Genomic DNA, 26,313 nt, shown 5'->3' on the forward strand with positions numbered 1-26,313 from the left:
GGAAGGAGGAGGCTGCATGGGAGAAACGCAATGTAAGAGGAAGAAGGGAGAACACTGAAACAAGTATGCGAAAGTTTGACCCTTCAAGGCGTATCTGGGGGTGTTCCAGAGATATCCTGACAGTTAGAATGGCTGGCCTTCTGATTTACCTGAGGCCTGCCGTGGCCAAGAAAGCTAAGGTCTCAAACTCAGGCTCCTAGGGCCCATTCCACCCATTCTGTACTTATCTGTGCTTCTGGGAATGACTATCATCTTCTCCAGGAGGAAATTAAATTATAAATCTTCCTTTGAGGAAAGGCCTAGAGCCTTTTCAATTTTCAGGCTTCCCTGGTGATTCAGATGGTAAAAAATCTGCCTGCAATGTGGGAGATGTGGGTTTGATCCTGGATTGGGAAGATGTCCTGGGGGAAGGCATGGCAACCCACTCCAGTATTCTTGCCTGGAAAATCCCATAGTCAGAGGAGCCTGGTGGACTACAGCCCACGGGGTCACAAAGAGTTGGACATTACTGAGCGACTAAGCACAGCACAGAGCCTTCTCAATTCAGAAGCAGCCTTTCAGTTAAGATTTTAGGCTGTGCACAGTCTTTGGAAAAATCCCCAAGACCCAACCTTCCAAAATAACTCTGGTTATTACCAGAATATTCTCAGAGATGCATTCTGCTGCAGGGCCCATGCGAGGCTCTTTCCTCCTTCTGTAGAGATGCCGTTGAATGCAAGACTAGGAAGGAAAAACATTTGGAGGAGGTTATTAAAAACATGTCTACATTTGCCTTTGGCCTGGTAGCTCAGATGGTAAAGAACTTGCCTGAAATGTGGGAGAACCAGGTTTGATACCTGGGTGGAGAAGATCCCCTGGAGGAAGGCATGGCAACCCACTCCAATTTTCTTGCCTGGAGAATTCCATGGACAGAGGAGCCTGGCAGACTATAGTCCATGGGGTCACAAAGAGTCAGACGCAACTGAGAGCCTAACACACTCAGCAACTAAAGCATCTGGAAAGACTTGCCAGGAGGTGGCCCCTGCCTGGGCTGACTCAAAGCAAGAAGCAGAAGTGCTCAGCTGTGCCAGCAGCCGCTCGAGTTTGTTGCTTCAGAGCCCAGGTTCAGACCATGAGGATGGGCCAGAAGGGAAATGAAACATGGGCCAGATCTGGTCACAATGCCCACAGCGGGCTGAAGAGGCTTGGCCAGCTCTGCTTTGGATGCTGACACCTACAGGCACACATCAGTGAGGCCTAGAGAAATCTCTGTTCTCATAAGGAAGGAACTCTGCTACTTCCCCTACCATAGGAGACTCTCTGTAACTGACAGCAATAACACAGGCAACCAAGAGACACCCAGGTCTCAGGGATTCAGCCAGAGGTTTAAAGGAGGGCCGGGAAGGACCAAGTCTGTTTACGGAGATGAAAGGTCCCCTCTTGTCCCAGCACCATCCTGAGAATGAAGAAGGGGCAGAAATAAGCTGCCCAGTATCCCTTTCAGTTTTATTTTGACTGAAGAATTCCTCCCCAACCCCCAAGGGGCACATGCAGACTGCCAAGGGGCTGGCAGTGTCTCATGTCTGATATGATGGGTGTGTGCACATGTCACATTACGGAGCTGAAAACTTAACTACGATGTACTTTACTGTATGCCTATCTTCTATGTCAATAAAAATGTTCTGGAAAAAGTAAAACCACACACACAAATACCTTCCCTGTTAGGAATGCCAGCCACCCTCTTCCCCTTGGTTCCTCCCCTGGTAAAACAAGAGGTGCACCCAGTGCCCAGGTTGGCCCTGAAGACACTGGGTCTCAGAAAGCAGCAGTTACCTCAGGTTGGTCAAGCTGGGGTGGTTCCTCAGAGCCTCTGCGAAGGCCTTTGCTCCTTCATCACCGATTTGATTGCCCCACATCCTGAGGACAGAGGCGAGACAGTAAAAGTTACCTCATGCTCATCCCCTTATTTTCTGCTTGTGGCCACAGGAGATGGTGTGTAATCTCAACAGGCAGATGTCTCTGCTCCATCTCTGGAGCTGTGGCCTGGAGATGAATCCCTCCACCAGCCCCTTAGTGAGCTGCTCTGGAGGAACAAAACCAGTAGAAGCCTTGTGAACATAAGTCAGACACAATTAGAAACCAATTCTGACCCCTGAGTTTTGGAAAGCTGTCAGTCAGAGCCTAAGCTCATGCCCGTCCCTGAAATGTCACAGGATATACAGGTTGACAAGAGCTTGAAAGGAAGGCCTGGGGAGGTGCCAGGTCCCAATATCCATTTGACCCTGAGCAGCGGTGACACATGTTCCTGAAAGCATAGTCAGTCTTGCATAAAGCAAATATCAAGAAACACACGGAGAAACTTAATCAGCAATTCTGCTGGTATGTAAAGAGGACATGATCAAACCATGCTGTTCAGATTGTTGTAGTTTGGGTGGGGAGTTGCAATGACAAACTGTATTCCCTTCCCCACAGCAGAAAACCTTAAGAGGATCTGGCTAAATCAAGGGTCTGTATGGTAAGACACTGGGTTCCCAACCTGGCCCTGCCCCCTACCACCTATGCGTGCTTGGGTGGTGTGTAGTCTCTTAGGTCTTAGTCTCCTCGTCTGAAAGCAGGAATAAGAAGAGCATTTCCTCAGAGTTGTGAGAATGAAGTGAGTTAATATATGCAAAGCCACTCAGAACAGTGCTGAGCCTATAAGAGTCAGTGATTTCTAAAAGGCTGAGGGTCACTCTCTACAGAAAGCAAGTCTGCTGGGCCCACCACAACACAACCAAAGCCGCCTCAGCCACATGCTCTCTCCAGGCAAGTGGCCTGCTGATGTCTCTGGCAGTATGGCTTGTAAAACCCCAGAATGAGAGTTTTCAGCATTTTGCATAAAAAGTGTGTGAATATAACTGCAAAAGATCAAACTTTTAATAAAGTGGGAAACTATTCATGACATGAGATTGAGTGAAGAATGAGTAAAATTCTATACGGATAGTTTGACATCTACAATATTAAAACAGTATATATATATAGAGAGAGAGATCAAGAAAGCTTAACTGACATCTAGGGTTGATAATTATTTTTGAGAAGATGATCTCTATTAAACTTTTCATATTTTCCATATAATATTTTCCATATTTTACAAATAAAACTATTTATGTTTCTTTTAAAATCAGGGGAAAATTGTAACTATGAAAAGCTTTAAATAGTCTCCTGAATCAAAACCATAATGAGGTATCACCTCACACTCATATGAATGGTTACTATCAAAACACCAGGAAATAACAAGTGTTGGTGAGGATGTGGAGAAACTGGAACCCTTATGCCCTGTTAGTAGGAATGCAAAATGCTACAGGTGCTGTAGAAAGCAATATGGTGGTTCCTCAGGAAAGTAAAGACAGAATTGCCATGTGGTCTAGCAATTCCACTTCTGAGTTTATACCCAGAAGAACTGAAATCAGAGCTTCAAAGAGATATACGTACACCCATGGCAATAGCAGCATTATTCAAAAGAGCTAAAAGGTAGAAATAACCCAAGTGTCCACTGACAGATTAATGGATAAACAAAATGTGGTATGTGCATCGAATGGAGTATTATACAGCCTTAAAAAAGAAGTAAAGTCTGATACATGCTACAACATGGATAAACCTTGAGAACCTAATGCTAAGTAAAAGAAGCCAGTCACAAAAGGACAAATACTGTATGACTCCACTTACGTGACCACCTACAGTAGCTGAATGCACAGGGACAGACAGTAGGAAGGTGGTTGCCAAGGGCTGAGGGGAGGGCAGAATGGGGAATTACTGTTTCATGGGTATAGGGTTTCTGTTTTACAAGATAAAGAGAGTTCTGGAAATGGATGGTGATGATGGTTGCATGACTATATGAATATACTTAATTTTAAGTGTATCAAACTGTACACTTAAAATGGTTAAGATGGTAAGTTTTATGTTACATGTATTTTCAATAAAAAAATTGAACTAAAAAAGGCTCCAGAGAGGGGAGGCAGAGACAAGATGGTGGACTAGAAGGATGTGAACTCACCTCTTCTTACGAAAACACCAAAATCACAACTAAGTGCTGAACAGCTATCAGCAAAAGATGGTGGAACCTACCAAAGAAGATATCCTACATCCAAGGAGGCCCCAACAAGGCAGGATGAAGGACATTCTCACGATAAAATCAAATTCCACACCTCCCAGGTGAGTGACCCACAAACTGGAAACTTTTATCACAGAAGTTCTCCCACAAAAGTGAAAGTTCTGAGCCCCATATCAGGCTCCCCAGCCCAGGGGTCTGGCAACAGGAGGAGAAGGTCCCAGAGAATCTGCCTTTGAAAGCCAGTGGGGTTGGATCACAAGAATTCCACAAAACTGGGGGAAACAAACTCTACTCTTGGAGGGCACATGCACCAACCCAGGGGAAAAGTAGTGACCTCGTAAGAGCCTAGGCCAGACCTACCTGCTCATATTGGAGAGAGTCTCCTACAAAGGCAGGGTGGCTGTGGCTTGCTGTGGGGACAAAGACACTGATGATGGTAGTTCTTGGGAGTACTCATTGGCATGAGCCTTCCTGGAGGCCTCCATTTTTTCACCAAAATCTGGCCCCACATGATAGCCTGTAGGCTCTAGTGCTGGGTCACTCTGGGTCCACCAACCAACAAGGTGGGAACACAGCCCCACCCTTAGCAGAAAGGCTGCCTAAAGTCTTCCTGACCATACAGCTGCCCACTAAACACACCCACTGACACAGCTCTGCCTACCACAGGGACAAGACCCAGCTCTACCCACCAGTGGATGGGAACTAGTCTCACCCTCCAGGAAGCCTGCACAAGCCTCTCAGACAGATTCATCCATGAGGGGGCAGACAGCAGAAGCAAAAGGGACTATAACCCTGCAGCCTGTGGAATAGAAACTGCAGTCACAGAAAGTTAGACAAAATGAAGACCGGCACAGAACAGAATAAAGAAAAAAGGATGAAAAGAAATGAGGATGGTCCAAGAGACCTCTGGGATAACATAAAATGCAACAACATTTGCATTGTGGGGGTCCCAGAAGGAGGCGAGACAGAGAAAGGACCTGAGAACACATCTGAAGAGATAATAGCTGAAAATTTCCCTAATACAGGGAAGGAAATAGTCACCCAGAGATTCTCAGCAGAATCTCTGCAGGCCAGAAGGATTGGAATGATATATTTAAGGTGATGAGTGGGAAGACCCTACAACCAAGAATGCTCTACCCAGTAAGGCTCTCATTCAGATTTGATGGAGAAATCAAAAGCTTTACAGACAAGCAGAAGCTAAGAGAATTCATCATCACTAAAGCAGCTCTACGATAAATGCTAAAGGAACTTCTCTAGGTGGAAAAAAGAAGGCCACACTAGAAACAAGAAAATCATGAAGGGAAAAGCTTACCAGTATAATCAAACATATATAAAGGTAGGATATCATCCACACACAAATATGACCTCAAAACCAGCAACCATGAGGAGAATATAAATGCAGAATACTGGAAATGCATTTGAAATTAAGAGATCAGAAGCTTAAAACAATCTTGTTTATATACAGACTGCTGTATCAAAACCTCATGGTAATGACAAACTGAAAGTCTACAATTGATACATACACAAAAAAAGAAAGAGGAATCCAAACACAACACTACACTTAGTCATCAAGTCACAAGAGAACAAAAGAGGAAGTAAAGAAAAAAGACCTACAAAAACAAATTCAAACCCATTAACAAAATGGCAATAAAAATATATATTGATAATTACCTTAAATGTGAATGGATTAAATGCCCCAACCAAAAGACACAGACTGGCTAAATGGGGTACAAGACATATATACATACATATATACACACACACACACACACACAGTCTACAATGGACCCATTTTAGATCTAGGACACAGACTGAAAGTAAGGGGATGGAAAAAGGTATTCCATGCAAATACAAATCAAAAGAAAGCTGGAGTAGCAATACTCCTATCAGACAAAATGGACTTTAAAGACTGTTACAAGAAACAAAGAAGGACACTGCATAACGATTGAGGGATCACTTCAAGAAAATACAACAACTGTAAATATATATGTACCCAAAATAAAATGTAGGAGCACCACAATATATAAGGCAAATACTAACAGCCAGAAGAGGATAAATCAACAGTACCACAATAATGGTAGGGGACTTTAATACCCCACTTATATCAATGGACAGATCATCCAGAAAGAAAATAAGGAAACATAGATTGAGCATTCCATCCAAAAGCAGCAGGATACACATTCTTCTCAAGTGCACATGGAACATTCTCCAGTGTTGGGGGCCAGAGTGAGGCACTCCGCCCGTGGCAAAGGTCATGAGGAAGGAGGCTCGACATATGCAAAGGCGGGATCGAGCCTCAGGAGTCCCCCCTGGAAATCCTCGAGCATCTACCCCCATAACCAGAGCCTGCCTACTTTACTACTTTGTGCTCTCACCTACACCTCTGACTTTACGGGGGGCTCTCCCCCACCACCTCTTTCGGAGAAGGAGTTAACTTAGAGCTCCAGTTAATAAAAACTCCTGGGCGTGACCAGAGTGTTTTAACCTACAAACTCCTCTGAAGGTTCTCTGGCCTGCCTGACAGGCTTGTCCGGCCACATGTGATTGCTCACAGCCTCCCAACCGTGAGAGGCACGAGATGCTTTAAACCTTCTAAAAACAGGTTCCTTAGAAAAGTTAGAAAACCATTAGTATAAGTATAGTGGGCTGATTAGAAATTGTATTGGTGAAGGGTTTTTCATTTGTTGAGCCAATGTTTGTTGCTAAGTCTCCATATCCCCTGCCCTTACACACAGTAATGAATATATAGAAGAAGTAAGTATTAACCTTTGATATTAATCATGTTAGACCTTAGGCTAAGTAAATTCTTTCCTTAACTAAAACCCACTACACCCTCACCCTATAGGAATGTAACTTTATTTGGGTGGCGTCTGTTTTAAGAATAATCACCCCTGGAGAAATAAGTGTCCTGGTTGACTGACCGTTGTCACAAGGAGAGGGTCATAAATTGTCAGCAGGCCCCCTGGCCAGAAGATGATGTAACACCCCTAAGACCTCTGTATACATTTGTATGAAGCACCTGACTTTGATAAAAGTCAGGACTGCTGACTCCGCGTGACTTTTGCATAACACCTCAGTGTATAAAAGTAGACCATGGAAAATAAAGAATTGGGATCAGTTTCTCGAAAGACTTGTCTCCCCATGTCGCTCTCTCTCTCACTCTGGCTGAGTCTCCATCTGGAGCTCAGAACCCGCCATGCTTACTAACTTTGCCTGGGCTTCTAAGATCCGACCGGGGAGGCCTCAGTGTCTCCTCTCCTTCGGGAGAACGGAAGGACGCCTGCGGCCTACTTACGTGGTGCAAGCTTCTTGTCTTGAAGTTTTATTGGTCTCCTGCGTAAACCAAGCTACTCAGCCTCTTTTCTCCACTGAATTTTCCTACTGAGCTATCCTTATTCTATTACTCTTTATATCTTTAATTAATATCTAATTGAAGCTATTGTATCCTGATCCTCGCCGACGCTGTCCCCGCTTCGAATACCCTGGATCAGCCGGGGCTGGACCCCAGCACTCCAGGATTGATCACATGCTGGGCCATAAAGCAAGCCTCAGTAAATTTAATAAAACTGAAATCCTGTCAAGCATCTTTTCCAACCACAAAGCTATGAGATTAGAAATCACCTAAAGAAAATAACTGTAAAAAAACACAAAATGTGGAGGCTAAACAATATGCTGGGCTTTCCAGGTGGCTCAGTGATAAAGAACCTGCCTGCCAATGCAAGAGACGTGGGTTTGATCCCTGGGTTGGGAAGATCTCCTAGAGAAGTAAATGGCAACCCACTCCAGTATTCTTGCCTGTGAAATCCCATAGACAGAGAAGCCTGGTGGGCTACAGTCCATGGAGAAGCAAAAGAGCTGGACACAACTTAGAGACTAAACAACAACAGACAACATGCTACTAAGAAAACAATGGATCACTGAAGAAATCAAAGAGGAAATTAAAAAAATACCTGGAGACAAATGAAAACAAAAAGCACAGCAATCGAAAACCCATGGAAAGCAGCAAAAGTCGTTCTAAGAAGGAAGTTTATAGCAATATAATCTTACCTCAGGAAATTAGAAAAATCTCAAACAACCTAAACTTACACCCAAAGCAATCAGAGAAAGAACAAACAGAGCCCAAAGTCAAAGATCAGAGCAGAAATAAACAAAGACAAAATAGCAAAGGTCGATGAAACTAAAAGCTAGTTCTTTGAAAAGATAAACAAAATTGATAAACCTTTAGCCAGAGTCAAGAAATAAAGGGAGAGGGCTGACATCAATAAAATAAGAAATGAAAAAGAAGATACAAGAACACTACAGAAATACAAGGGATTATAAGAGACTACTATGAGCAACTATATGCCAAAGAATGGACAATCTAGAAGAAATGGACACATTCTTAGAAAGGTATAAGCTCCCAAGACTAAACCAGGAAGAAATGGAAAGTATGAACAGACCAATTGCAAGTGCTGAAAAACTCTCAGCAAACAAAGGCCAGGACCTGATAGCTTCATAGGCAAATTATACCAAACATTTAGAGAACAGTAAACACCTATCCTTCTGAAACTGTCCCAAAATATTGTAGAGGAAGGAAAACTCCCAAACTCATTCTGTGAAGCCACCATCACCTTGATACCAAAACCAGACAAAAATATCGCAAAAAAGGAAAGCTACAGGCCAGCAAACACTAGTGTACACAGAGCAGGTCGTATACAAACACCCACGGGCATTCGCCTCTACTCACCCAACTTCAAAGATGGATTTGCTGTTCTTCACAGCCAGAGCGAGACTCTTTCCTCCTTCGCTTGTTATTTTGTTTTTTCCCAATCTGCAGAGAGAGTCATGCACACATCAGCTCCAGCTGTGAGGGAACTCCAGCATCAGCCACCCTCATCCTTGGCACAGAGCCCCCTGGGGCCCTCTTTCTCCTGGGACCCACAGCAGCCTTCCCTGGGCTTCCCCTCAGGAAGGGGCCTGAAGCTCTGAGGAAAGTAAGTCAGCACTCCTCTCCAGGGGACACAAGCTCTGCAGAAACTAAGGGATCCGAGTTCTCCCTCAGATTCTTTAAATGACCTCCGAGCATCACTCCTTTCCATCAGCAGACCAGATGGTTCCCACTTCAACTGCAAACGGTCAAGGGGTAGGGTCCCATCACCAGAGCAGCACCAGGGGCTCCTCCAAGCCCGGTGCTCTGACATCTTTAGCAGGACATTTCCTATGACACAGCCAAGGTTCAAACTGTTGCCTGCAACTAGATGGCTGTGGCCTGAATGTTTGCCTCCCTCACCCCACCAGAATCTATATGTTGAAATCCTAACCCCTAGATATTAGGATACTAGGAGATGGGGCCTTTGGGAAGTGATAAGGTTATGCATCACAGCCCTCACAAATGGGATTAGTGACTTATAAGTGAAGTCCAAGAATGTTCCCTCTCCCTCTTTTCCACCACCATGTGAGGACGCAGTAAGAAGGCACCACGTGGGTCTGAGTGAACTCCAGGAGTTGGGGATGGACAGGGAGGCCTGGCATGCTGCAATTCATGGAGTCGCAAAGAGTCGGACATGACTGAGCGACTGAACTGAAGAACCAAGAATCGGGCCCTCATCAGGCACCTAATCTTCTGGCACATTAACATTAGACTCTCCAGTCCCCAAAACCGTGAGAAAGAAATCCCCAGGGTTTATGCACACATGCTAAGTTGCCTCAATTGTGTCTGACTCTTTGAGACCCTATGGTCTGTAGCCCACCAGGCTCCCCTGTCCATGAGATTCTCTAGGCAAGAATACTGGAGTGAGCTGCCATGCCCTCCTGCAAGGGATCTTTCCAACCCAGGGATCAAACCTGAGTCTCTTTTGTCTCCTGCATTGGCAGGCGGGTTCTTTACAGTGCCACCTGGGAATGTTATTTTGTTACAAAAGCAAGATGGACTAAGATAATGAGGAACTTCCTCAGGGAAAAAAGACCTCCAGAAAGGGTGACACTTGTGGCCTTTCTCCTGTCAGGAGTTAATGAAATCAAAATGCCAGGCTCTCGCTCCCAACATGGTAGGGCTTTCCCCTCAGGACCTCCGCATACCCTTCCAAACTCTAAGCCTCACCCACAGTTCACCACACAGATGTCCTGATTTGAACTATAAGGCCCTGGGGCAAGCAGAAGGCAGCTCCAGGGTGACATTTATTCTTTGCTTGAACAACAACGGGTGACCGAGAGAAGCTGCTGAAGACCCCGTTGCACCCACCCCACTTACTTCAGGTGTGTGAGGCCTTTGCACTCATCCAGGATTCTGGCGATGTACCTGGCTCCGACATCGGTGATTTGGTTGTTGTATAAGCTTCGAGAGAAAGCACGGCCATGAGAATTTATGACCCCATTATTTTTTTAAAGTAAGTGCTGTCTGCTGATGTCCAGAGTCTGGGTCAAAAGGAGAAAGGAAGGGCATGTGGAGACCATAGTTTGGGGCTCAGGGGTCTCACAGGCTGGGGTCAAGGCCAACACTGCCAGTTTCCCCAGCTTTATGACCTGGGACAATGCACCCAGCCTCTCTGTGCCTTGGTTTCTCTATCTGTAACAAGGGGTAAGATTTACAGCTTCTCACAGGATTGTTATGAGGATCATACGAGATCATTCCAAGCTCTTGCATGTAAGTGCTCAATAAATGGTAGGCAGGGGGGCACTTTGAGATGAAGGGATAATCTCAAGGGGTAACATTTTCTGACCATTAGAACCACCTGAGTGCCTACCTTTTAGTCCGTTTACCACTTGATACCAAAGCAACAATAAGGTTGAAAGTGGTAAGCAGACAGGTTTCCAGTGTTCCATGGTCACCGGAACTCCAGAGCCAAAAAGCAACCTGGGATCGAGTGCTTCAGTGTCCTCATGTGATGGCTGAGAAAACTAAGGCCCCAAGAAGCTGACAGGCTGGCTCCAGCTCATAGAGTCCACAGCCGCCATGGGGCTGGCCAGGCTGGCCCACAGCCCCTCATCTCAAACTCCAAGATCCCAAAGGCTCCCCAAACCCAAACTTCCTCATAACTATTTTGACAACCAATGTGGTGCTGTTCATGATCTTTATCTCAACTGGTTTGACTGTTTCTACATTTTGCTGCAGAAATATTAAAGTGTCGAAAATGGGGTCATGCCACTGCTGGTAGTAGGAACAGTGATTCCTGATTTGTGTCATGCTCCAAGGATTCTGGACAACAGATCATGAACCCAAGGTAGTGAAATCTGCCACATAAATAGTATTCTCACATTCATAAAACATATCCCCAGGTATGCAGCCATTATATCTCTCAATCACCACCTGTAAAACTATATGCCTATATTAGGATCCCAATTATACAAGGGGGATGAGAGGGCTGGGTTCAGTGAGATTTCCTGACTTTCTCAAAGAGTGAGCTGCTGGCTGAGCCAAAAGCAGAACTCAGGATTCCTGGCTCCCAGACTAATGCTTTTCCTGGTGTCCAGGGCCATCAGTCTCAACCATCCAGTGATCCATAGGAAGGGCAATTTCCTGCTACTCTCTATTCTTACTACATAGCTGTCCCAGTGTTCTTGAGAAATACATACCCTAAAAATGTCAGAATTTTGTATTTGGTCAGCTCTTCATATAGCACCTTCACCCCACTGTCAGTGATCTGGTTCACACTGAGTCTGAAAAAAACAGTAAAGAAATTTAAGAATCAGAGCAGCTTCTCACTGTGAAAGAACATTAATTCCACAAGGTTCTGAAGCTTATAGGTCCCAGCTTTTCCCAGTTATAAATGCCCCCAGAGAGAATGGCCATAGTAGCCAGTTACATGGCTCCTATAGAACCTGGTCTTCATGGGGGCTAAGAAACCCACCAGAATCAGCCCATTGACAAGGCTACAGCACAGCTATGACTCAACACAATGGCTACGAGGGACACCTGAAGGACACATGTGGCCAGCCCCCTCTGATATACTGCATTTGCCAGGGGCCTCTGTGTCAATGACCCACTCCAGTGCTCTTGCCTGGAGAATCCCAGGGACGGGGGAGCCTGGTGGCTGCCGTCTATGGGGTCACACAGAGTCGGACACGACTGAAGTGACTTAGCATAGCATAGCATCTGTGTCAATGTGGCTCTCACTGTTCACAAGGGGCTATGGGATTTGGAAGCATGGCCAATCAGAATGATCATATCAGACACTCTGGATCCTTCCCACTCACGTTACTAGTCTTGGTGATGAGGCACAGTGTTTACAAGCACTGCAGGACTATCCCAGAGCCCACTAGTCACTCCCAATATTCATGCTTCCTTAGAAACAGAATCCCCCATTTTTTAGCTGGGCACACATGATTAACTTCTGCCCAGTGAAATCTAAGCAGAATTCTCATTAGCAGTGGCTGATAAGTTTTCTTAAAAGAATGGGATGTGTCCTAAACTATAATTAAAAATATGCCACTATGTTCAGAGCAGCACTACTCACAATAGTCAAGACATGGAAACAACCTGAATGTCCATCAACAGATAAATGAATAAAGAAGATGTGGTACACATATACAATGGAATGCTACTCAGCCATAAAAAAGAATGAAATAATGCCATTTGCAGCAACATGATGCAACTAGAGAGTATCACACTAAATGAAATGTCAGAAAGAGACAAATACCATATGATATCACTTATGTGTGGGATCTAAAATATGAAACAAATGAACTTATCTGTGAAACAGACTCACAGAAATAGAGAAGAGATTTATGGTTGCCAAGGGGAAGGGTGGGATGGGGTAGGGATGGATTGGGAATTTTGGATTAGCAGATATCACATTATCTGTGATACACATTATCTGTATTACACATTATATAATACATTATGTGTATTATATCAATACACATAATGGATAAACAAGGTTCTATTGTAGAGCACAGGGATCTATATTCCATATCCTGTGATAAACCATAATGGAAAAAAGAACATGAAAAAATTATGTAACTGAATCACTTTGAATCCTTTGAATCAATGAATCACTTTGCTATACAGCAGAAATGAATACAACATTGTAAATCAAATATAATTCAATAAAATAAATTTACCAAAAGAAGAATGGGGTTTGTCCTTTGCCTTTTGTTCCTCTTGGTGACTAGAACGTCAACTGAATGGCTGGAGCTGAAGCAGCCATTTTGGGCCAAGAGTTGGCAGTCAGATAGGGAGGACAACAGAGCAGTAAGGCAAAAGACAGCCAAGGCTGGTGGTCATGGAGACATCATAGCAGCCCTAAACTGCCCTCCTTTAAACTTTTTCATGAGAAACAAATAAGCTTATAACTTATCTAAGCCACCAGTATTTTGGTGGTGCTTGGTGCTCAGTCATGCTCCACTCTCTGCAGGCCCAAGGACTACAGTCCACCAGACTCTTCTGTCCATGGGATTTTCCAGGCATGAATACTGGAGTGGGTTGCCATTTCCTACTCCAAGGGATCTTCCCAACCCAGGGATGGAAACTGTGTCTCTTGTGTCTCCTGCATCGACAGGAGCATTCTTCACCACTAGCACCACCTGGAAAGTCCACCAGTATTGTGAGTTTTCTCTAACTCTCAGCCACAACTAATCCTCACTGACGCCCTTAGGGAGCTCAGAATGCTTCCTTAGGGTGGTCCATTTCTTCCTGTTTTGTCTTTTGCTGTTTGCAGGCAAACTACGGGACCATCATACTGGTCTAGCATTTCCACCTTATGAAAGGGGCACGGGGAGGCAGAGTGTGGCGTTGCCTGAGGCTACATACAGAGAGTTGCTGGCTGAGAGCGCAGAGAACAGATTCCAGACGTCCCAATTCCCAGGCCAGCACAGGCTTGGGCTCCCTACATCCACCCATCCCTGCACAATGTACACTCTGGTGCTGGTGTAACTGGTACCTGGAATCAGTTCCAAATCCCTTCTGCTCTTCAGGAATGCATGAGCCAAGTAGCAGAGAACTGAAACCCCCCATAGAGATTTACAAGGCATATTTAACACAAGATGCTAATAGAAGAAAGAAGACTGACTGGCTTTTCTTTCCTCTAAACCATCAAACAGGAAACTAAGAGTCAGCATTCTTTACTGAGATCCTTTGCTGCTCAGGGCTGCCAGCTTTTTTGGTAGAAATTAATGCTAATAAGCACAAAATCTTATTTTTTTGCTTTTATAAGATTTTTCGTGTCAGGAACTTCTCACGGGTTATCTCTGAGCCTCACATAAATCTCAAAAGATAGGTTCTTTATGATTCTGGCTCCACCACGGCCCCCATACGTGACCTTGAGCGACTTCTCCGTGCCTCTGCCTCCTCATTTGCCAAAATAGAGATCTGGTATGCTGCAGTCCTGCCTGCAATGGGGGAGACTTGGGTTCAATCCCTGGGTTGAGAAGATCCCCTGGAGAAGAGAAAGGCTACCCACTCTCCAGGGAAAGGCCTGGAGAATACCATGGACTATATAGTCCATGGCGTCCCAAAGAGTTGGACAGGACTGAACGACTTTCACTTTCACCCTGAGACAGAGAAGGTCCGGATGCTTCCAGATCTGTGGTCATGAGTCCCAGGATAACCCAGGAAATCCAGCTCCAGGATCCTAATCCTTGGGTCTGTCACCTGAGCCCCAGCCCTGCCAACCGCTCCCTGAACCTGGTGGCTTCACCTGATGACAGTGAGGCGGCTGAAGCATGGCTGCAGTTCACGCACGCCGAAGTCGTTGAGGTTGTTGTTGTCCAGGTCGAGTGCCAGCCGCTTGCGCAAGTGATGCAGGACGAAGGAGAGGGCACTGCAGTCAGCCGAGCAGGCATTGCAGAAGGTCAGTTTGAGGTAGTTGGCGCAGATGCCCCTGGCCGCCAGCTGCCCCACCTTTTCACTCTGTGTCTCGTAGATGCAGCGCAACATCCAGATGAAGGTGGGCAGGGCCTGCACCTGGTTGAAGCCCCCAGACTGAACCCGGGGCAGGCTCTTCAGGTGGGAGCGCAGGCTGGCGAACAGATGAGTCCACAGGGCCTTGCGTTTTCGCCGCAGGGCAGCGGTGGGCACCAGGTGCTGCAGAAGTTTCTGTTTGCCTTTGGACAACAGCCCGCACAGGAAGAGGTTGGTGAAATGAAAGTGATCCTTGTTCTTGAAGGGGTCTTCCCCATGCAGGTCGTGGCCCCCCAGGCAATGGACGGGGAGAAAAGGAGGATAGCAGGTGGATGTGGCCACAGCCTCCTCGGGAGGAGTCCACTCTTGGAAGAATCTGAGCAGCTCCCTAGTGCCCACCTTGTCGTCCACCACTAGAAAGAGGGCAGCAAAGAAGGCCTGGAGGGTTAGGTGGAAGAACTCATAGGACTGCTGTTCCCCTCCGAGGCCCAGCTCCGGCATGGTCCGAAGGAAGCCCAGCTGCAGGTCCCCCTCCCGCACCTCGGACGCCTGCACCTCGTCCTGGTTGAAGACGAAGAGGCTCTTCTCCATGCCCCTGTGAGCCACCCGGCCCAGCGAGCACAGGGTGTCCCGGCCGGCGCGGAGGGTCTCCGTCTGGCTCCGCGTGTTCTGCTGCACCAGGCTGGTGGGTTGCGTCCTGTTCAGGTGGACCTCGGTGACCAAGAGGAAGATGTCAGTCAGCGTCACCGTGAGATCAGGCAGCTGTGGGGAGCTCTCAAAGGCGTCGTGGAAGTGCTGGAAGCACCGGAAGATGATCCAGCAGAAGAGGGGCACCGCGCACAGGCTGCAGAGGTTGGGGTTGGCCTCCAGTTGATCCAGCAGGCGCTGGCGCACGGCGTGCTCGGGGAACATCCTGCCGGTGTAGGCGCGCAGGTGGCTAGGGGAGAAGCCGCGCAGGAGCACCTTCTTCCAGAGGAGATGTCGTGGGACCTCGACGCCCGTGCGGGCCGTGAGCAGCTTGCGCGCCCCTTTGAGCAGCTTCCCACTGAGCAGACTGGCCAGCAGGGCCAGCGGGTGGGCGGGCTCCCAAGGGGAGGAGGTATCGGGCTCACTGCTCAGGTCGAAGTCTGAGTGCAGCTCGTCTAGGCCGTCAAAGGTGAAGAGGGCCGTGTGGGGAAAGCGCAGCAGGAAGGCGAAAACCTCCCCGGGGTCCTGCTCTGGGTAGCAGTAATGCTTGAAGAGCAGGTCCTGCAGACACAGTGCCGCGCTCTTCTTGAAGCAGCTGAGGGTGCGGCAGCGGAAGTGGAAGAAGAACTTGATTCCTGGGTCCAGCTGGCCTGCTGCCCAGAGGCTCTGCAGCCGCTGCAGCAGCATGGACTTGCCCATGCCTGCATCGCCAAACACGAAGATGATCTCACCCTGCTCATTGAGGACGCCCGTAGATGCGTCCAGGAGGCAGGCCAGGCTGTCCAGGCTGCCCAGGCTCTCGTTGCTGAAGTTGACCAGCTCCACCACCGTGTCCGTGTACATCTGCTCCAACAGCAGCTCCTCCTTCTGGGCATAACACAGAATGAACTTGGAGTCCCGGCCCAGTTGCTGTTGCAGCTTTTGGCTGTATCCGCTCACTGCAGGGAGAGCCGGTGGGTGAGAGGTGGGAGAAGGATGAGAAAGAGACACAGGTGGAAAGGGTATCCAATAGGGAGGTCTCAGGTGGAGAAACAAGTACACAGACAGACAAACCCACAGCCTGGACACTGAGTCCAGGTGCAAGGACTCCTCAAATACAAAGAGCTAGCATTCCAGAATCCCCTGGTCCTCTGGCCTCCACCCCTCTCTGCCGGACCTCAAATTTAGCCAGCCAGCAGGGACAGAATCCAACTGGGATCAGTGTCTGAATCAGGCTCCCTACTCCTCTGCACAAGTCGTCATTGAACACCAGCTAAAAGCTGAAGCCCCTTCAAAATAGAGGGCTAGGCTACGTGGCTCTGCTGCTCCAGCCCACCCCAAGTGTTCCACTCAAACAGCTCAGGCCAGTCTACACCGAAACTTGTACTATGAGGAAGAAACTGTCCCAAAACTTCGTGTGCTTATTACACTGCTCTTAAATAGTCTCATAAAACCCAATGCCAAACTTTTTGTGATGATACGTTTGATATTAATATGGACTACAAAGGGGCTGTGCCTCACTATAACTGAGTAAATAAAGGACTCCACAGAGCACAGCAGTCCTGGTTCCAAAGCTGAGGCCTGGGGAATCACTGATGCTTAGCACATGCCCTAGGGGGAGCCCTGGGATTGCCCATAGGCGGGTACATGGTTTAACATGAGGACGTGGGTGCCACTCTGCAGAACCAAGCTACAAAATGGCCTTACTCCAGGCAAAAAAAGGGTATTCCATAAATTCCCTTAAAATACTTTTGGGGTTTTAATGATAACAATAAAAATTGGCCACGTGCATATTTCCAGATTCATTTACAACCCTCTCCTATCAACTTGGTTCTCTGCTTAACATTTGTGAAGTAAATTCTATTTTTCCAAGTTTTAGTAAGGGAAAATGTACAGACTATAAATTCACCTCTTTTACAACAGGTTTACAATTATTTTTAGTAAATTTTCAGATTTACGCAAACATTGCTATAATCCAGGGGTACAATATCCATCATAAGTGCATTTGCTGACTATCTCTGTCTCACCTTGGCTCTGGGAAACTGTTGGTCTGCTTTCTGTCTCCATAAATTTGCCTTTTCTGGACATTTCCTATAAATGGATTCATACAATATGCAGCCTTTTGCATCTGGCTTATTATAGAGTGAATTATACTTGCAAATATGTCACAGTAGCTAGGTAAAGGGCCCAATGGAGAAAAGTCCTTTTAGAAAACTCTTCATCAAAGGAATATTTTCATTTTTTCATAGGGGAAGATAACAAACCTAGACAGCATATGAAAAAGCAGAGACATCACTTTGCTGACAAAGGTCTGTATAGTCAAAGCTATGTTTTTTTCCAGTAGTCATGTACAGATTCAACTGGATGTGAGAGCTGGACCATACAGAAGGCTGTGTGCCAAAGAATTAATGCTTTTGAACTGTGGTATTGGAGAAGACTCTTGAGAGTCCCTTGGAGAGCAAGGAAATCAAACCAGTAAATCTAAAGGAAATCAACCCTGAATATTCATTGAAAGGACTGATGCTAAAGCTCCAATATTTTGGCCACCTGATGTGAAGATCTGACTCACTGGAAAAGATCCTGATGCTGGGGAAGATTGAAAGCAGGAGGAGAAGGCGGCCACAGAGGACGAGATGATTGGATGCCATCACTGACACAATGCACATGAATTTGAGCAAACTATGGGAGAGAATGGAGGACAGAGGAACCTGGTGTGCTGCAGTCCATGGGGTCAGAGAGTTGGACAGGACTTAGCAACAACAAAAACAACAAAAGTGAGGTGAGCAGGAGCAGTGAGAGTGAGAAGCTAGCAATGGCTGGTGCTGAAGTGTTGGAACCTCAGAAGCAAAAGCTCGGCCCTGACACTCTGTCCCTGGGTCTAGTTTCTCCCAAATACACACCTGGAACATGATCCTATGCTTCTGTTTTCAAGGTCAAACTGGATTCTTTGAAACTCAAGAGTTTGGAAGCTTGGTGCTGGTATATTGCCAACAGCTGTCTTAAAGTGGAGCAACCACAGGCGTGGAAAGAAGATTCCCTGGTCCTCAGACCAGACTGTGGCTCCAATTATGTGCTCTCTCAGCACCTTGGACTGCTGTGCTCCTTATCACTATTTGCAAATACACATTTGTGTTACTACCAGTTTCCTGCATTAACCTCTGAGCTCCCTGAAGACATGAACCATATCTGGATCTGCTCCCCACTGTACCCCTGGCATCGAGCACCCCCAGACTTAGCACATGGTGAGCACATCATAAATACCTATACTGAACTAATCATTTAACTAAAGGGCAAGGTCGGGTTGGGCATGATGTTTTGGAAATAAGGACTGGCAGTCAGGAGTGATAGATGAATTCTTCGCCTAGAATTAAATTTGGAAAGATTTTTTAAGAAGGAAAAAAATACAACCTTGAATTTGTACAACAGCTAAAATGTCTAGATATGTCAGAATAGGAAGCCAGCAAGGGGTTCAAACACAAGTCATCCCGATACCTCCATAAACCCTTACATAAACCAGACCAGCTACACGTAGGCAGTTCAATCACAGTCCCCAGGGCTGCACAAGGGTGACAGGGGCCCGGCTCTCTTTTTCTAAAAGGAACACAGCAGCAGAGCCTGCTGCCTGGGGTGGAGAGCAGAGCTGGCGGAGGCAGACCCCACCTTTATCCCCTGCTGGGCCTGCACAGAGAACATTTCAAAGCCCCGGGGGCCTTGCCTCCGGGCGGCTACCTCATACCTGGGTCAGTGTTGACAACAGCTTTGCTCTGAATGAGCGGAGAAGGGGAGAAGCCAATCTCCGACAGCCAAGGCCTGAGATCCACATAAGCGTCTGCGAGTTGCTGGATCACATGGAGGAAGAACTCGGACACCTCCTCGCCCTTGCTCTGTACCAGGTCCAGAATTCTGCGGACCTAGCGGGGCGCAAGCAGGAGGGTAAGGGCCAGTGCTAGGGTTGTCCACCCCGCAGAGGGGCCCACATGCAGGCCTCTGAGCTCTTATAGCCTCGAGCTTGACTGTCCACCCAGCCAGTGTGAGATTCTACAGCCTGAAGGCCCAGGATTTGTGAAATGGACCTCCTGAGCAAGAAACAAACTGCATGGCTCTAGGAAAACAGAGGCTTCCACGAACCTAAAAATAAAAAGGTCAGACTCACAACTGGGGTCAGGCCCACCCCCGGAATTTCGTTTTCCCACCTCTTCTTTTCCCTCTTAACCTAACACTACTGCTCTCTGGGAATGAGAGCTGAGGGCAGAAAATCAGCCATTAGGCATAATGAGGTGGGTGCTGGGCCGCAGAGCAAACGGACAGCAGACCCCTGTGTAAGGTGTACCTTAAGGAAGCTTTCTGTCGTATTAAAAATTCAAGGGAGAAAATCACCACGGTGTTCTTTGTGCTTTTCTCAGAAACCTTCCTGGTCTTTTCTGAGCCCAACAGGTCAGAAAAGTGCTGCCGGTGGTTTAGTCACTAAGTCATGTCCGACTCTTGCGGCCCCATGGACTACAGCCCACCAGGCTCCTCTGTCCTCTGTCCATGGGATTTCCCAGGAAGAACACTGGAGTGGGTTGCCATTTCCTTCTCCAGGGGATCTTCTTGATCCAGAGATGGAACTGGGATCTCTTGCACTGCAGGAAGATTCTTTACCAACTGAGCCACCAGGGAAGCCCCAGCAGATCATGTTACAAATGAATTCTGTCACTCCTGTCCCCAAGAAGGAGGATTTGGCCCCTCCATTCTATTTTTCTGAACATGATGCAAAGTTAAAGTGAAACCAAGGGCCGTGAAGACTTCCCACAGTGAAGTGTAAGACAGTCTTTACTGTGGACCTGGGCTACAATGCAGCCATTCCTCAATCAGAAGTGAGGGCCATTCTCAGAGCAGTACCCAGCAGTGAGCAGCTCTCCAGGGTTTAAAAAGCACAGAAGAGGGTAGCATAGCTAGCATTTCATACTCACTTTCTTTCTAAAGAATTCACTAATTTAAAGTGAATTGGAAAATGAGTTGTTTGAGAACCAGTACACACAGCAAGGAGAATGGAGGGGATCGGAGGAGTTTGCTGTGTCATGATCACAGAAATGAAATATGTAATTTCTGTTCTGTAAATAATCACCCAATGTACTGAACTCTCAAAGCTCTTCACCCCGTCTGGCCACCAGAGCTGGCCTCCCTGTCACTAGCACCTTGTCGGGCTGCGTGGGGCAGGCACACACGATCTCTGCATCTTCATTGGAGAAGTAGTCATTCTGCAACAAGTTGTCCAGCAGACACTGAGTGTTTCGGATGTGAGTGACCAGATGCTCCCGGTTGACTTTCAACAACTTGATGAAGGAGTGAGACTCTGATGGGACTATTTCCATCTTACTGCGGCCGCGCTTTTCCATGGTTAAAGAAGCAAGTGGCTGCTTTCCCCAAATTCATCTTTGGCTGCATGTGTCTTTCTGGCAGAAGGGCAATCAGGATCCAGGGCCAGCCTCTCAGTGCAGCGCCTGAAGAAACAAATGAAATCACCAACAAAGCCAAAGCCATGGGAAAGATTTCCCCACCCCACAATCCCCCACCTTTCTTTGGTTGGTCCTGGAATTTCTCTACTTAGAGCAGGAACAGCATATTAAAAAACAGAGACATTACTTTGCCAACAAAGGTCCATCTGGTCAAAGCTATGGTTTTTCCAGTAGTCATGTACGGATGTGAGAATTGGACCATAAAGAAGGCTGAGTACCAAAGAATTGATGCTTTTGAACTGTGGTATTGGAGAAGACTCTTGAGAGTCCCTTGGACTACAAGGAGATCAAAGCAGTCAATTCTAAAGGAAATCAATCCTGAATATTCACTGGAAAGACTGATGCTGAAGTTGAAGCTCCAATACTTTGGCCACCTGATGCAAAGAGCCAATTCACTGGGAAAGACCCTGACGCTGGGAATTATTGAGGGCAGGAGGAGAAGGGGACGACAGAGGATGAGATGGTTGGATGGTATCATTGACTCAATGGATATGAGTTTGAGCAAACTCTGGGAGACAGTGAAAGACAGGGAAGCCTAGTGTGCTGTAGGCCATGGTGTCACAAAGAGATGGACATGACTGAGCAACTCAACAAAAGCAGGAAGGAGTCGTGCTTAAGATATTGATCTGAGATGTATTACAGTAAAAAAAAAATCATAATTTAGTTGTGTCTGCTTGTGGGTTACATCAGTGGGGTAGATGACCAGAGGTAGACAATGCTTTTGTTTAGCAAAACTTCTTAATTACTACTGCTTTTTAAAAAGTGTGCCTCCATGGAACTCTATTCAATGTTATGTGCCAACCTGGATGGGAGAGGGGTTTGGGGGAGAACGGGTGCATATAGACATGCATGGCTGAATCCCTTCACTGTTCACCCGAAACTACCACAACATTGTTAATCAGCTATACCCCAGTACAAAATAAAAAGTTTAAAGTCTGGGAGGAAAAAATGTATGTCTCAATCCTAGACTGGAATAAGGATGCAAATGTATGTTTTCCAAATTAGCTAACAGGGATAAGTTCCTACACACCCTGTGAGGGGACAGGGCCCAGAATTTGGAGCCGAGGAGTTGTGGGAGAGAGCAAAATGCCCTGAGGAGAGAGCGATCTGGGATGAGGCATTCACGGTAGTCATGGCTCTCCTGCGGTAGTCAGAGCCCAGGAACCTGGCAACAGCAGCATGTCCGTCATCACTGCCTGATCTGGGTTGTGTGTAGTCCTCTCCACAGCCCTGCCCCAGCTCTCCTTATATCTCCAGCCAAACCGGTTACATATAAGCACCTGAGGGAATGAAGGAGTGGCAATGGCCATGCTGGAGTGAAGTGGGACAGAATGAGGGCGACAAAGAGAGGTAATGTGGAATTCCAAGCAGTGGATGACCAGGAGACACCATCTCCCTGGAAATCCTCAAAAACCTCATATAGGTGCTGAACTTCCTGTCTTGGTAGGGTCCAAGCTCTTTTCTTTGGGTATTAAGAAAATACTTTGGGTTTATCTGTGCAACCCCAGAATTGTACTGATTGCTTTTTTTTTCCCCCTCCAGAATAAGATCTCTCAGCCACTTAATTTTCCAATCATCCTGTGGATATAAAATGGATCACACTCTTGAAAGCAGAAAGACCTTGAACTAGTCTTTCCTCTAAACCCCACATATCCCAGAGAGATAAATTTAAATATTTTTTTGTTGATCTTAAAGAAAAAACTCATAAGAGTTCCAAACATGTATGTTTCACAAGCCCACCTCTGTTAACATTCAGGTCTCATGGTTCTCACATTTTTCCCCCACAACTAGTCTCCTGCTCTTTGACACAATTTTTTCCTTGCATTTTTGCATTTTATTGTCCTTTACCTTCAAGTTGTGAAATGCAAGCCTTCCAGAGATTCTCAACGGGACTCCACACAATACCCTTCCCTTTTTTAACCTGACTGAGCAAAACACAGTACATTCTAACATTCTAAACAAGAAAGGCAAGAGATTCTTATCAAAAGGAATTTGAAGGAACAAAAATGAGTGATTAGCTACTATTCCACTAAAAGTATGCTGACTGATTAGACTCTAATTCAGCTTTTTCTATTGTTATCAATTCTATGACTCACTTAAGGATTCAAAGTTTTAGAAAATTAGTTCCCTTAAGGATACCAGTTGATGATGTTAAATGTATATTTAAACTAGTGGTTGAAAGTGAAAGTGTAGTAGCTCAGGGTCTGACTCTGAGACCCCATGGAATGTAGCCTATCAGGCTCCTCCGTCCATGGGATTTTTCCAGGCAAGAGTGCTGGAGTGGATTGCCATTTCCTTCGCCAGGGGATCTTCCCGACCCAGGAATCGAACCCCGGTCTCCCACATTGCAGGCAGACGCTTTATTGTCTGAGCCACCAGGGAAGCCCAAACTAGTGGTTAGTAATACCTTTTTAAGTTTCTGGCATGTGTTCTTTGAAGTAAGTGAGAATACTGTAAAACAACATTCTATCCTTAAATCTTCAATTTCCAATTTCTTTCTGGAATCTGCAAAGTCAAAAAAAAAAAAAAGAGAGAGAAAGAAAGGTTTCTTTGAAAACCCTCTTGTGCTGCATGGTGCACAAATAAATGAATAAAATTGGAGAAAGTAATTTTTAATACAGGACTCTAGGATCTCAGAGTACTCTTCATTACCTTCTTCCTTTGGGATACTATTTTCCAAATCTTAGACATTCAGGCACGACAGTCACATTTTTTGGCCATAATTGAGTCTCAAAAGCAAAGTATGTACTTAACTTTTTCCTTTAAATTGACTTTATTTTACAACTCTAGCGGACTAATTTTAAAGGAAACTTTATATTACCATTATAACCAAAACACTCACTTACAATAAATAAAAAAGTAACACAAAAATAAATTCACTAAAGAATAAAACCGTGCTATTGAATTCCAGCCTAACAATATTGCCCAGAAAGTCTCTTGGTCTGAGGCTTGTTTTCTCTTAGAAGCATTTGAGAGGTGTTAAAGACACAGTCGCACAAGAATGATACTTTCTCCTTGAGATCATAGTAAATCAGAGAGCTGGAAAGGGAGCTGCCTTGTCACTTGGTGAATCAGGGTCTTTTCACACCATGATGCTGGGAAAGACTGAAGGTAGGAGGAGAAAGGGACGACAGAGGATGAGATAGCTGGATGGCATCAACTGACTCAATGGACATGAGTTTGAGTAAACTCCAGGAGCTGGCGATGGACAGGGAGGCCTAGCATGCTGCAGTCCATGGGGTTGCAAAGAGCCGGACATGACTGAGCAACTGAACTGAGCTCCATTCTTCTCAAGGCTTGGAATGGGTGTTACATAAGGGCCTTCATTCCTTCGCTCCCAGTCCTCATACATCTTCACTGTGGGTCTCATTTCACTCCTGGCTTCTAACTCTTCCAAGCCTGTGATTCCCACAAAACCACTGACGTGCCTTCCCAGCCCTTCCCCAGAGTATCACCCATAGCCATCACTACCTCTTACTGCCTAAGGCGGAAACTTAAGGAAAACCTGATTTATGGCCACCTAAGCAAAGCAACAAATTACACGTCAGCCAGCTGGCAAGGAGACTAGCTTGAAATTTAACCAGATTTGCAAAGATCTCTCAACTCAGCAGGAATTTAACAAGGTGTGGATGGTGAAAGAGGAAACAAAGAAATCTGATCCTGCCCTATTAGAATCCAAGGGTAGACCAAATCTAAATCATGGAACACTCCAGAGAAATGCAGTTCATGGACATTTGGACCAAATCTAAATCATGGAACACTCCAGAGAAATGCAGTTCATGGACATTTGGTTACGAGAAATTCTGATGCCAGAAGATTGTGAACCAGCTTTTCAGATTAGAGTTTTCTCAGAAAGTCAGTGAGGTGGGGGTTAAAGAAGTAAGGTCACTATAATCCTATAAACTCAGAAACAAAGTAACTACAGGACCTAGTGGTTTAGCCTGAATTCCTTTCAACAATTAGATTCAATTTTCATGCTTGAAAAGATCAGAAAGTAAGACACAAAAATGGTTTTAATAGTATGGTGAGGCAAGAACTCTCATACCAGGAATGTAAATTGATGTAAACTTCTGGAAACACATTTGAAATACATATCAAGAGCCTGTGATATGTTTCAGTTTAGTAACTTCTTATTCTAGCTCTCAGCCTTCTAAAAAGGTTCAGAGGTTCTGACAGTTTTGTGGGTGTTTTTTTAAAACAGGGGGCTTCCACTGCCAGTTCTGATAGCGTAGCTTGCTGTTCCCACAGAGGCCAGCTACAGGTGAATGGATGAGCAGATTGGGGTGCTACATACAGTAGTGTATTATTGAAAAATAAATATGAATGAAATATTGATATGACATGAATGAGTATCAGAGATGTTATGCTGAGAGAAACAAGACTCAAAAGAGTACGGAGTGTATGATTTCATTCATATAATTCTAGAAATCTGAACTAGAAATCAGAGCAGTGGTTTCCTGGGTAGGGGGAATAGAAGTGAGAAATTGAATGCAAAGAGGAATAAGAGAAATTCCTGGGGTGATAGAAGTGTTCTTTATCTTGCAGTGCCACAAATTCATGTATATCTCACTGACAGGTGTCAATCTTTTTGCCTTTTCATACTGTTCATGGGGGGGCAATACTGAAGTGGTTTGCTATTCCCTTCTCCAGCAGACCATGTTTTGTCCGGCCCTGACTAGGAGGGACATGCCCTTCAGCTGCTCCACGTAGCTGGAGGACATGCCTGGTGCTCTGGCTGTCCCATTGATGGTCTTTGTTGAGGGTGAAAAACCATCATTGGCCATTGGGTGGCAGTCAATGTGCCAGCTGGGGGCTAGAGAAGTAAAATGGATGAGAATGGGCAAATTTAATTCAAATGACCATTATATCTGCTACTGTGGGCAAGAATCCCTTGGAATGGAGTAGCCCTCACAGTCAACAGAAGAGTCTTAAATACAGTACTTGGATGCAATCTCAAAAATGCCAGAATGATCTCGGTTCATTTCCAAGGCAAACCATTTGGTATCACAGTAATATAATCTATGCCCCAACCACCGATGCCAAGAAGCTAAAGTTGAACGGTTCTATGAAGACCTACAAGACCTTTCAGAATTAACACCAAAAGAATATGTCCTTTCATCATAGGAGACTGGAATGCAAAAGTAGGAAGTCAAGAGATACCTGGAGTAACAGCCAAGTTTGGCCTTGGGAGTACAAAATGAACAAGGCAAAGGCTAACAAAGTTGTGCCAAGAGAACACACTGGTCATAGAAAACACTCTCTTC

General features: G+C 45.9%; 1 protein-coding gene across 5 annotated transcripts in view; it reads right to left on the reverse strand.

Annotated features, from left to right (window-relative positions):
• NOD1 (nucleotide binding oligomerization domain containing 1) overlaps positions 1 to 26,313 on the reverse strand; it is a 93,366-nt gene that overhangs the window by 18,916 nt on the left and 48,137 nt on the right. For 2 of the 5 annotated variants that reach the window (XM_070369486.1, XM_005901399.2), the window contains exons 2-10: positions 23,457 to 23,554; positions 20,729 to 21,034; positions 19,288 to 19,462; positions 14,683 to 16,510; positions 11,621 to 11,704; positions 10,299 to 10,382; positions 8,796 to 8,879; positions 1,813 to 1,896; positions 637 to 720 (exon numbers count right to left, since the gene is read on the reverse strand). In XM_070369486.1, coding sequence (XP_070225587.1) covers positions 637 to 720; positions 1,813 to 1,896; positions 8,796 to 8,879; positions 10,299 to 10,382; positions 11,621 to 11,704; positions 14,683 to 16,510; positions 19,288 to 19,462; positions 20,729 to 20,929 — 2,624 coding nt within the window. In that variant the 5' untranslated portion in view covers positions 20,930 to 21,034; positions 23,457 to 23,554. The other 3 variants (XM_070369485.1, XM_070369487.1, XM_070369488.1) reach the window with 3 other exon arrangements.

Source organism: Bos mutus, chromosome 4 (assembly GCF_027580195.1).
Source record: "Bos mutus isolate GX-2022 chromosome 4, NWIPB_WYAK_1.1, whole genome shotgun sequence".
In the NCBI taxonomy this organism is placed as follows: Eukaryota; Metazoa; Chordata; class Mammalia; order Artiodactyla; family Bovidae; genus Bos; species Bos mutus.